Source organism: Oncorhynchus kisutch, linkage group LG5 (genome assembly GCF_002021735.2).
Source record: "Oncorhynchus kisutch isolate 150728-3 linkage group LG5, Okis_V2, whole genome shotgun sequence".
NCBI lineage: Eukaryota > Metazoa > Chordata > Actinopteri > Salmoniformes > Salmonidae > Oncorhynchus > Oncorhynchus kisutch.
The window spans coordinates 48,135,532-48,148,452 of record NC_034178.2 but is presented as its reverse complement, the minus strand read 5'-3'; the positions used below and the strand labels follow the sequence as shown (position 1 = coordinate 48,148,452).

The window sequence follows — 12,921 nt, the reverse complement described above, 5'->3', positions numbered from 1 at the left end:
ACAGCCCTATAGTAATGATACAAGTTATATCAGCTTAGAAAGGGTTTATTTACAACCTCTGGGGTATAACATGTTGAGCAAAGTGGTATAGGAGAGTCTGATATATAACCCCTAACTTGAGTTGAGTCTTCGCCAATGAGAATCAAGAGGGGCCTAGCTTCTGGGGCGACAGGTAGTCTAGTGGTTACAGCATTGGGCCAGTAACCGAAAGGTTGCTGGATCAAATCCCTGAGCAGACAAGGTAAAAATCTGTCGTTCTGTCCCTAAACAAGGCAGTTAACCCACTGTTTCCCAGGTGCTGAAGACGTGGATGTTGATTAAGGCAGCCCCTCGCACCTTTCTGATTCAGAGGGGTTGGGTTAAATGCAGAAGACTCATTTCAGTTGAATACATTCAGTTGGACAACTGACTAGGTATCCCCCTTTCCCCCTTTCCCCCTTTCCCTTCATGACTGGCAAAGGCCTTGATTGTAGGCTGTAGAAAATCCTACATCCATTTCATTAGATCAAAACAGGATCAATTAACAGTGATTCATATTGTTGGTTTGCATCCTAAAAAAAAATATAGCTGAGTAGACATTATTTGTCTACCCATATGATGTGGATAATTTTCAGGTTATTAGATATACAGTGCATTCAGAAAGTATTCCGACCCCTTGACTTTTTCCACATTTTTGTTATTCTAAAATGTAGTAAATAAAAATATGTTTACTCATCAATCTACATAATGACAAAACAAAAACAGTTATATAATTTTTTTTTGCAAATGTATAATTAATGAAAAACAACCCTTGCTATGATACTCTAAATTGAGCTCAGGTGCATCCTGTTTCCATTGATCATCCTTGAAATGTTTTTCCAACTTGATTGAAGTCCACCTGTGGTAAATTCAAGTGATAGGACATGATTTGGAAAGGCACACACCTGTATATAAGGTCCCATAGTTGACAGTGCGTTTCAGAGCAAAAACCAAGCCATGAGGTCGAAGGAATTGTCCGTAGAGCTCCGAGACAGGATTGTGTCGAGGCACAGATATGGGGAAGGCCGCCCGGCCAAACTGAACAATCGGGGTAGAAGGGCCTTGGTCAGGGAGGTGACCATGAACCCAATGGTCACTCTGACAGAGCTCCAGAGTTCCTCTGTGGAGATGGGAGAACCTTCCAGAAGGACAACCATTTCTGCAGCACTTCACCAATCAGGGCTTTATAGTAGAGTGGCCAGACGGAAGCCACTCCTCAGTAAAAAGGCACATGACAGCCTCCTTAGAGGTTGCCAAAAGGCACCTAAAGGACTCTCAGACCATGAGAAACAAGATTCTCTGGTCTGATGAAACTAAGCTTGAACTCTTTGGCCTGAATGCCAAGCATCATGTCTGGAGGAAACCTAGCACCATCCCTACGGCAAAGCATGGTGGTGGCAGCATCATGCTGTGGAGATTTTTTTTCAGCAGCAGGGACTGGGAGACTAGTCAGAATTGAGGGAAAGATTAACAGAGAAAAGTACAGAGAGATCCTTGATGAAAACCTGCCCCAGAGTCCCCAGGACCTCAGACTGGGGCGAAGGTTCACCTTCCAACAGGACAGCGACCCTGAGCACACAGCCAAGACAACGCAAGAGTGGCTTTGGGACAAGTCTCTGAAAAACATGTTTTTGCTTTTTCATTATGGAGTATTGTGTGTAGATGAATGGAGAAAAACGCCTGATCCTCACAAGGCACCCGGATCTTTTCCTACAAAATTTAAGTTTCCTTCTCCTACATGAATCCATGTGATTCACATGGATTTGGGCCTGGTCAGGTGTCTGTAGTAGTAAACTCGGCACAAAAAGAAACGTCCTCTCACTGTCAACTGCATTTATTTTCAGCAAATTTAACATCACAGGATTCAACAATTGAGACATAAATTGAACATGTTCCACAGACGTGACTAACATACATTTAATAATGTGTCCCTGAACAAAGGGAGGGTCAAAATCAAAAGTAACAGTCAGTATCTGGTGTGGCCACCAGCTGCATTAAGTACTGCAGTGCATCTCCTCCTCATGGACTGCACCAGATTTGCCAGTTCTGTGAGATGTTACCCCACACTTCCGCCGAAGCACCTGCAAGTTCCCAGACATTTCGGGGGGGAATGGCCCTAGCCCTCACCCTCCGATCCAACCGGTCCCAGATGTGCTCAATTGGATTGAGATCCGGGCACTTCTCTGGCCATGGCAGAACACTGACATTCCTGTCTTGCAGGAAATAACGCACAGAACAAGCAGTATGTCTGGTGGCATTGTCATGCTGGATTGTCATGTCAGGATGAGCCTGCAAGGAAGGGTACCACATGAGGGAGGAGGATGTCTTCCCTGTAACGCACAGCCCTCAGTCCAGCCTCTCTCAGCATATTGCAGACAGTCTGAGCACTGATGGAGGGATTGTGCGTTCCTGGTGTAACTCAGGCAGTTGTTGTTGCCATCCTTTACCTGTCCCGCAGGTGTGATGTTCGGATGTACCGATCCTGTGCAGGTGTTGTTACATGTGGTCTGCCACTGTGAGGACGGTCAGCTGTCCGTCCCGTCTCCCTGTAGCGATGTCTTAGGCGTCTCACAGTACGGACATTGCAATTTATTGCCCTGGCCACATCTGCAGTCCTCATACCTCCTTGCAGCATGCCTAAGGCACGTTCACACAGATGAGCAGGGACCCTAGGCATCTTTCTTTTGGTGTTTTTCAGAGTCTGTAGAACGGCCTCTTTAGTGTCCTAAGTTTTCAGAAGTGTGACCTTAATTGCCTACCGTCTGTAAGCTGTTAGTGTCTTAGCTACCTTTCCACAGGTGCATGTTCATTAATTGTTCATGGGTCATTGAACAAGCATGGGAAACAGTGTATAAACCCTTTACAATAAAGATCTGTGAAGTTATTTTTATTTTTACAAATTATCTTTGAAAGACAGGGTCCTGAAAAGGGACAATTCTTTTTTTGCTGAGTTTATATCCCTCCCGTCTAGCTCATTGAAGAAAAACTATTCATCCAGTTTGAGGTGAGCAATCGCTGTTCTGATGTCCGGAAGCTCTTTTCGGCAATAAGAGATGTTAGCAGCAATATTATGTACAAAACATGTTACAAACAACACAAAGAAATGGCATGGTTGGTTAAGAGCCGATAAGATGGCAAAGGTAAGCAAGGTTTGAAATTATTACGTTTCAGTCAAATATTATATCTGTTTATGCTTCTTGCGATCAATTTGCAGTCTACAAATTATTTGTAATTGTGCTCCGGCCCCCGGACCATGCACTCAAGAAAAAATCATCCCGCAGCTGAATCTAGTTGATGATCCCTGGTCTAATGGTTTTGGGAAGACTTAATATATATATATATATATATATAATGTATTGGGGATGTGCATCATTCCCTTTCAAGACGATTCAATACGTATCTACATACATGGGCTCCGATACGATACAGAGCTATACGTTTTAGTTTGAAACAATTCGGTGCCATTCGGTTTGATTAGAGAACAAATTGAATTGATGCAATTCGGATTGATGCGATACGATTCGATGCACAAACATTGTTGCATAAATACATTCATTGTCCATTCTAAATTAAAATCTGCTGCTGATAGAGCTCAAGAGCTGGGCCTCTCTGAGCTGGATGTTTGTGTATCAATATTTATTGGCTATGACATAGCCAATGAATAGCACAACTTTCCATTTCACCCCCATCTCGAATTGAATGGTTTTGACCGTTTGCAAATGTAATGACTTTCTTTTCCAGGTGTTTCTCCTCCCGCTTTAGTCATGAGGTTTTGCCTCGCAAAAGAGATTTCTCATTATGTATTCATGGATGCCAAGGGAAGCCAGGCTTCCTCAAAAAATTGACCAAGAAAAAATAAATAAACATTAAATAATTTAGATTTAATCTCTGTTACATCATTTTCCTTCAATTCACAAGAGGCTGAATATATTTCAGAGGAGAAAGCAACAGAGCGAGCGAAACAGTGTCCCTCTGTCTCTATGCCTGTAGGCCATCTATCTGATGTTGTCTGGTCCAAATGAGTATGACATTGTTGCCGCCCATAGCATTAAAGGCAAGTGAAGCCAGCGGACATTTGGCCTTCCATGGAAAAAAAGTATAAAAAATGTGTCAATTAATGTAGAGCTAAACCGAGCGAGCTAAACTGAGCGAGCTAAACTGTGAATGATCCAGGCGCACCAAAAAAGAGTGTAATGGATTTGGCATCACTGCTATCAAATCCCAAGATATTCAATTGACAGAAAAACGTTGTTTTATCTTGTTGTGTTGTTGTCCTCTCCTGTGGCTAGCTAGCCAGATAACTAAACTTGGCCCTTTCCTAAATTAGCCATGGATAGAGATAGGGATTTGGACTTGTTTTTTGTTGTTAATACTCTGTAGTGGCCAATGATTATAACCACAATTCTGTGGTTACAATCCAACTGTTAATTCATACATTGTTGTACCTGTGGGCTGAGAGGATGGAAGTTCAATATGTAGCTAGATGTACGTAGAAGGCTAATGTTAACTAACTAATGTTGCCCATGAATTAAAGTTAGGCTAGCGAGCAAGCATTTTAGCTAGGTAGCCTAGGACAACAAAAAACGTGTGTACTGTATGACAGACTGTTTCATCAATGTCACACTCTGATCTGTTTCACATGTCTTGTGCTTGTCTCCACCCCCCTCCAGGAGTCGCCCATTTCCCCCATTATCCCCTGGGCATTTATTCCTGTGTTTTCTGTTTGTCTGTTGCCAGTTGTCACGCCTTGTCACGCCTACCAGCATTCTTTCTGGTAATCCTGTTTCTCGCTGGTTCCTGTTTTCTAGTTCTCACGGTTTTTGACCGTTCTGCCTGCCCTGACCCTGAGTCTGCCTGCCGTTCTGTACCTTACGGACTCTGCTCTAGATTACCAACCTCTGCCTGCCCTTGACCTGTCGTTTGCCTGCCCCCTGTTTTGTAAATAAACATTTGTTATTTTGAACTGTCTGCATCTGGGTCTTATCCTGGGATCTGATAGTTTGAAATAACAAATGTTTATTTACAAAACAGGGGGCAGACAAATGTCTGGTCAAGGGCAGGCAGAGGTTGGTAATCCAGGGCAGAGTCCAGAGTATAAATGCACAGGGGATAATGGGGAAAATTGGCGACTCCTGGAGGGGGGTGGAGACAAGCACAAGACAAGTGAAACAGATCAGGGTGTGACAGTCAACATGAAATAGAGGAGGATGGCATAGGCTTTACTCTACAAGCACAAATGCTCACGCACACGCACGCAGAAATCAGAACCATGGACAGCCACATCGTATTTAACTTACGTTGATTGGACTAAATTGTTTTTGGTATCTTTAAGTTGTCAATGTATTAGACTAAGCAGAGGTGATTTGATGATGTTGAAATGGTGCTGGAATAGTGGAGATAGCTCCTGTTTTCTTTGCGACTTGTGGTAATGCTCTGTGGTTCTAAATCAATAGTTGTTTAGCAGTCCGAAAATGTCCGAAACATTAACGTGCTTGACCAAATCATATCAAATGTATTTATATAGCCCTTCGTACATCAGCTGATATCTCAAAGTGCTGTACAGAACCCAGCCTAAAACCCCAAACAGCAAGCAATGCAGGTGTAGAAGCACGGTGGCTAGGTAAATCTCCCTAGAAAGACCAAAACCTAGGAAGAAACCTAGAGAGGAACCAGGCTATGAGGGGTGGCCAGTCCTCTTCTGGCTGTGCCGGGTGGAGATTATAACAGAACATGGCCAAGATGTTCAAATGTTCATAAATGGGGACAGCAAGGAGTCATCATGCCCGGTAGTCCTGAGGCATGGTCCTAGGGCTCAGGTCCTCCGAGAGAGAGAAAGAAAGAGAGAAAGAGAGAATTAGAGAGAGCATTCTTAAATTCACACAGGACACCGGATAAGACAGGAGAAATACTCCAGATATAACAGACTGACCCTAGCCCCCCGACACATAAACTACTGCAGCATAAATACTGGAGGCTGAGACAGGAGGGGTCAGGAGACACTGTGGCCCCTGTGGCCCCATCCGATGACACCCCCGGACAGGGCCATTCGTAACGTTTGAATCAATTTCATGATGCTATATTTGGATTGGGGTCAGCAGACCAATGCTGTCATATTTTAAACATTTAAATCAGGGTCCGGTGCATATCGTGAATTGGCACATCCCTATAATATACAGTATGCCATTTAGCAGATGGTTTATCCAAAGTGACTTACAGTCATGTGTACATACATTTTACATGTGGGTGGTCGTGGGAATTGAACCCACTACCCTGGCGTTTCAAGCACCATGCTCTACCAACTGTGTCATTGAGGGAACAGTTAGTGAGTTCCTCAGGGGGTGAGTCCATTGGGAATATTATCCTTATCCCTGATGACTTAACTGGCAAGGAGTTTTCCTCCTTTCATTTAACATCGCAGAGACATTGAACATTTCCTTTACAAATAAGGACTAAAGATGTAATAAATGATTTTAACAGAGTTATGTATATAACATGTCTCTCTTTCTCTCTCTCTCTCTCTTCACCCCCTCTCACCCCCTTTCTCTTTCTCTCTCTTCCCCATTTCTCCCTCCAGTGAGTGGTACTTGAATGGGAACTACCTGGTCATCATGGTGTCCATCAGTGTCATCCTGCCTCTGGCTTTGATGAAGCAGCTAGGTGAGAAAACCTTAATAATTGTTTAATTAACCATTTATAATCATAAGTGACATTTTGTGTTATGTTTTGTAAATGAAGGTTCTCCAAATTTATTTTTCGGCTTACATGTGAAAAATGACACAGTATTTTCAAATTTATATACATATATTTTTTAATTCATCTTGAACAGTCATTTAATTTCTTCGTTGTGATTCCCATAACCCTTCCAGGGATAGAAAGGATTAAAACGAGTGACCGTCCTCTCTTCTGTCTCATTTCTCCTCCCCTCCTTCTCTTCCTCCTTCTCTTTCCCAATCCCCCTCTCTTGCCCCTCTCATTTTTCTCTTTATTCTTGTGTTACATGGCAAACACTCCCCACTGTTTTAGGATGGACTCAAAGTAGATATCTGTGCTAAACTGTGTCATTTCAGATAATGTTACTCTCAGTAGTCTTATGAAAATGTAAAACTACCCAGCTCAGATTTCCCTGGCTTCATGTCCATTTAATGAGCTCTCCTCGTTTAACAAAGCTTTCATCAAGTAACAGAGTAAGAGTCTCTGTGTTTTTCTCCCATACGTGTTGCTCTGTCTGTTTATGTATGCCCATGTCACTGGGATAGCAGTGGCAAAAACTGCTCATTATACAATTAACGCAAGGAGGAGAGAGAGAGAAGAGCGAAGACGGAGAGAGATGGAAGAGGAAGACAGAGTAGAGAAGGTGAGAGATGCAGAGATAGGGTGGGAGGCTGGGAGAGAAGTACTGACCTCTTGTTAAGTGGTTCTCTGCCTTCAGAAGAATTGAGCCAAGAGAGAGGAGAGAAAGATAGAGAAGAGAGAGAGAGAGAGAGAGAGAGAGAGGAGAGAGAGAGAGAGAGGAGAGAGAGAGAGAGAGAGAGAGAGAGAGAGAGAGAGAGAGAGAGAGGAGAGAGAGAGAGAGAGAAGAGAGAGAGAGGAGAGAGAGAGAAGAGGAGAGAGAGAGAAGAGAGAGAGAGAAGAGGAGAAGAGAGAGGAGAGAGAGAGAGAGATAGAGAGAGAGAGAAGAGAAGAGAGAGAGAGAGAGAGAGAGAGAGAGAGAGAGAGAGAGAGAGAGAGAGAGAGAGAGAGAGAGAGAGAGAGAGAGAGAGAGAGAGAGAGAGAGAGAGAGAGTCCATGCTGCCAGGGCAAAGTAATGAGATGCAGTCCTGTTTAGTTTAGTCCACTGGGCCCTCTAAGAACATACACGCTTATGATCTCACACCCAAACACATTGTCATGAAACTGGGAATGTTTGTATATATTCCCTATAATTAGCATTGGGATTGAGGAAATATTGAGAGTCCTTCTAACCTCCCACATCACTTTTCTCAGAGGATATAGCAGGGTGATGTCTGATGTGAGTAGTTCTGATGTCATTGTGGTGTTTCAGGGTACCTGGGCTACACCAGTGGCTTCTCTCTCACCTGCATGGTCTTCTTCCTCATCTCGGTATGTACTATCATATTATACAGCTGTAGACCTCCACCTGTTGCAGTGCTCTTGTAATGGACCCAACCCTATCTGGAATGCTGTGTGTAACATAATTTGTATGCAAATCTCCCAGTGACATCAATGCATGAGTTACACACCAGCCCGAGTTACGTGCACGGATCTCAATATGCATGTGTGTCAACCAGTGGCGATTTTAGCATGTTTTTTGCAAATCTTAGTGGGGGGAGGGGGGGAATGTGGGATGCATGCCAGCAAAGCCACTACACAATAAAACACTAAACAACACATGAATTGCAATATACCACATCTACACCTGGCTATCGGCGGGGCCTTGTCTGGCAGCGAAACGGTTAATTCAGCCTTTTAAAAAACATAGCTGATACGGCTGATTTGCTTAAACAAATGTGGTTTCTACTGACAATTGAGATGTACAAACTATGGCATAAGGGGACAACAAGCGGATTAAAGGCAATCCGTAATTTCGATTAAGACATTAATGAGCGAGCTAGGGCGGACTTAGTCAATATAACTATTTGTTCTGCACTTTTGAAAATGTACAGCAACAGAATTCAGAACATGAGCCGCTCTTACAGTATTCTCGCTGTCCACCAAGTCAGAACCGTAGGATAAATAAAGGGGGCATATAAGCAGACAATAAAAGCTCTTACAATATTCAATGATTACATTTCTCAAAAACAGGTTATAGGCTACTTGTGCAACACGAAGTCAGAGCAGTAGACAAATGATGAGGGGGAAATAGACCAAATTATTAGGGTGAGGCACATGGGCTACTAACAGCTTACTACACAACATACACGTAGTATTACTTTGTTAGCTACAGTATACATATCTCCCTGGCATATTACATAATTTATGCAGCAGCATACAAGACATGCTTGAACACACCTTGTTGTGCTGTGCCGATAGAGATGTCAGCTTCGCTTCTAGTCCTTAGGAAACTGTGCAGTATTTTGTTTTTTTAATGTATTATTTATTACATTGTTAGCCCAGAAAACCTTAAGTGTTATTACATACAACCGGGAAGAACTATTGAATATCAGAGAGATGTCAACTTACCAGCACAACCAGCACTACGACCAGGAATACAACTTTCCCAAAGTGGATCCTTTGTCTGCATCTCCCAGGGCAGACAAAGTGATTCCAGAGGCCGACCCAAAACGACACCACCGGAGGAGAGAGTGCCGGAGCGGTCTTCCAGTGAGGCTTCGGATGTGCGCACACCACCCACCGCTCCCGAGTATATTGCCCGCTAATATCCAGTCCCTAGTTAACAAAGTTGACAAAATCTGGGCAAGAGTTGCTTTCCAAAGAGATATCTGGGATTGTAACATACTCAGTTTCACGGAAACATGGCTAGCTGAGGACATGCGGTCGGAGTCCATACAGCCAACAAGATTTTCTGTGCATCGCGGCGACAGGAATAAACATCTCTCCGGTAAGAAGAAGGGCGGGGTGTATGTTTCATGATTAACGACTCTCATGGTGTAATTGTAACAACATACGGGAACTCAAGTCCTTTTGTTCACCTGATCTAGAATTCCTCACAATCGAATGCCAAATGTATTATCTCCCAAGAGAACTCTCCTCGGTTATCGTCACAGCCGTGTACATCCAAGCGGATACCAAGACGGCCATCAAGGAACTTCACTGGACTTTATGCAAACTGGAAACCATGGATTGATGGCAGCATTCGCACAAAGCTGAAAGTGCAGACCCCCGCATTTAACTTCTCTGGGATATGTGGGACGGTAGCGTCCCACCTCGCCAACAGCCAGTGAAATTGCAGGGCGCCAAATTCAAAACAACAGAAATCTCATAATAAAAATTCCTCAAACATACAAGTATTATACACCATTTTAAAGATAAACGTCTTGTTAATCTAGCCGCAGTGTCTGATTTCAAAAAGGCTTTACGGTGAAAGCACACCTTTCGATTATGTTAGGTCAGCGCCTAGCCACAGAAAAACGTACAGCCATATTCCAAAGAAGGAGAGGTGTCACAAAAGACATAAATAGCGTTAAAATTAATCAGTAACCTTTGATGATCTTCACCGGATGGCACTCCCAGGACTACATGTCAGACAATAAATGTGTGTTTTGATCGATAAAGTTCATTTCTATGTCCAAAAACCTCATTTGAAATTGGTGCGTTATGTTCAGAAATGCATTATCTCAAACAAACATCCGGTGAAAGTACAGAGAGCCACATCAAATTACAGAAATACTCATCATAAACATTGATGAATGATATTACATCACTGTTTGAGCTAGAAACACAATTTCGCTACCCCCGGCAATAACATCTGCTAAACACGTGTATGTGACAAATAACATTTGATTTGATTTGATCAGCGGTTCAACCTCTTTAATATTCTGCTCTCTTCTCAGATTTTTGTGGACAAGTTGTGTAACCAGCCATTTCAAACGGCATTAGTCTGTGTGTGTGTGTGTGTGTGTGTGTTTCTCTGACCTAGTTTTAGTGCTGTGCTCTAATACATGCCCACTGTTCTCTGTCCCTGGCTGGGCCCTAACATATTTCCAGCCTTTCTGTGTAGACTAGTATTATGTATGCAGGCCCATTTCCTCCAGGCTCCTCCTCTCATCCACTCTTTCCTCTCCACAGGTCATTTATAAGAAGTTCCACACCCACTGTCCCTTTTTGGACTTTACCTTTAACAGCACAGCCAGTGTGACTTCTGTTACCAATGACACTGGTTACAACCCAGCCTGCATTCCGAAAATGGTCAACCTCAACTCACAGGTGGGTTCCTGTATAGTCAGCTCCATCAGTCCATCCATTCCAGCCCTGTTATTTAAGTAAAAATGTAGCATGTTGCTAATGACAATGGGAAGAATCTATAATTTACACTAACCTGTTTGTGCTATGAACAATCCCACTGTGTTGAGTCACACTGCATTCATCAGACCCTTGTGCTCCAGAAAGAGTAATGCACGTCTGAATAGGATGCAATAGGATTATCCATCATGTGAAGGTTAGGGTTCAGCCTCTCAGTGCTCTCTCTCTAGCTCTCTCTCTCGCTCTCTCGCTCTCTCTCTCTCTCTCTCTCTCTCTCTCTCTCGCACCTGCTGTCTCGACCTCTGAATGCCTGGCTATGGTGCTGACGTGTTGCACTCCCAATAAGCACTCTGATTATTTTTTGACCGTGCTGGTCATCTGTAAAAGTTTGAACATCTTGAAGAGCGATCTGGCCTTAATGGCCATGTACTCTTATAATCTCCACTGGGCACAGCCAGAAGAGGACTGGCCACCCCTCAGAGCCTGGTTCCTCTCTAGGTTTCTTCCTAGATTCCTGCCTTTCTAGGGAGTTTTTCTTGGCCACCATGCTTCTGGTTTTCTGTATCAGCACTTTGTGACATCTACTGATGTAAAAATTGATTTATAAATACATTTGATTGATTTATTGTCTGTGTTACCCGACTGAAATGCCAGCTCCCGTCTGACTAGAGAGTAGAACCACCCAGGGACTCACGTCAGTCTCTGGGGCTGTATCAGACCCAGTAACAGTTCTCTCTCTCTTTGGCCCAACTCTGGGTTAGGGTTATCATACACAGTAACAGTCCTCTCTCTCTCTGGGTTAGGGTTATCAGACCCAGTAACAGTTCTCTCTCTCTTTGGCCCAACTCTGGGTTAGGGTTATCATACACAGTCACAATCCCCTCTCTCTCTGGGTTAGGGTTATCAGACACAGTAACAGTCCTCTCTCTCTCTGGGTTAGGGTTATCAGACACAGTAACAGTCCTCTCTCTCTCTGGGTTAGGGTTATCAGACACAGTAACAGTCCTCTCTCTCTCTCTGGGTTAGGGTTATCAGACACAGTAACAGTCCTCTCTCTCTCTGGGTTAGGGTTATCAGACACAGTAACAGTCCTCTCTCTCTCTGGATTAGGGTTATCAGACACAGTAACAGTCCTCTCTCTCTCTGGGTTAGGGTTATCAGACACAGTAACAGTCCTCTCTCTCTCTGGGTTAGGGTTATCAGACACAGTAACAGTCCTCTCTCTCTGGGTTAGGGTTATCAGACACAGTAACAGTCCTCTCTCTCTCTGGGTTAGGGTTATCAGACACAGTAACAGTCCTCTCTCTCTGGGTTAGGGTTATCAGACACAGTAACAGTCTACTCTCTGTGGGCCAACTCTGGGTTAGGGTTATCAGACACAGTAACAGTCCTCTCTTTCTGGTAGACACAGGTCTCTCTCTGTGGGCCAACTCTGGGTTAGGGTTATCAGACACAGTAAAAGTCCTTTCTCTGTGGGTTAGGGTTATCAGACACAGTAACAGTCCTCTCTCTCTGGGTTAGGGTTATCAGACACAGTAACAGTCCTCTCTGGGTTAGGGTTATCAGACACAGTAACAGTCCTCTCTCTGTGGGCCAACTCTGGGTTAGGGTTATCAGACATAATAACAGTCCTCTCTGTGGGTTAGGGTTATCAGACACAGTAACAGTCCTCTCTCTCTGGGTTAGGATTATCAGACACAGTAACAGTTCTCTCTCTGTGAGCCAACTCTGGGTTAGGGTTATCAGACACAGTAACAGTCCTCTCTCTCTGGGTTAGGGTTATCAGACACAGTAACAGTTCTCTCTCTGTGAGCCAACTCTGGGTTAGGGTTATCAGACACAGTAACAGTCCTCTCTCTCTGGGTTAGGGTTATCAGACACAGTAACAGTCCTCTCTCTCTGGGTTAGGGTTATCAAACACAGTAACAGTCCTCTCTCTGTGGGTTAATTCTAGGTAAATGACCCTGATGGAAAGGCCTGGCA

At 43.8% G+C, this 12,921-nt stretch overlaps 1 protein-coding gene across 3 annotated transcripts in view; it reads left to right on the top strand.

Annotated features, from left to right (window-relative positions):
• Positions 1-12,921, top strand: part of LOC109891574 (sodium-coupled neutral amino acid transporter 3-like) — a 77,026-nt gene that overhangs the window by 52,865 nt on the left and 11,240 nt on the right. For all 3 annotated transcript variants that reach the window (XM_031825233.1, XM_031825234.1, XM_031825232.1), the window contains exons 8-10: positions 6,593-6,675; positions 8,060-8,118; positions 10,765-10,902. In XM_031825233.1, coding sequence (XP_031681093.1) covers positions 6,593-6,675; positions 8,060-8,118; positions 10,765-10,902 — 280 coding nt within the window. The remainder of the gene's footprint in view (positions 1-6,592; positions 6,676-8,059; positions 8,119-10,764; positions 10,903-12,921) is intronic.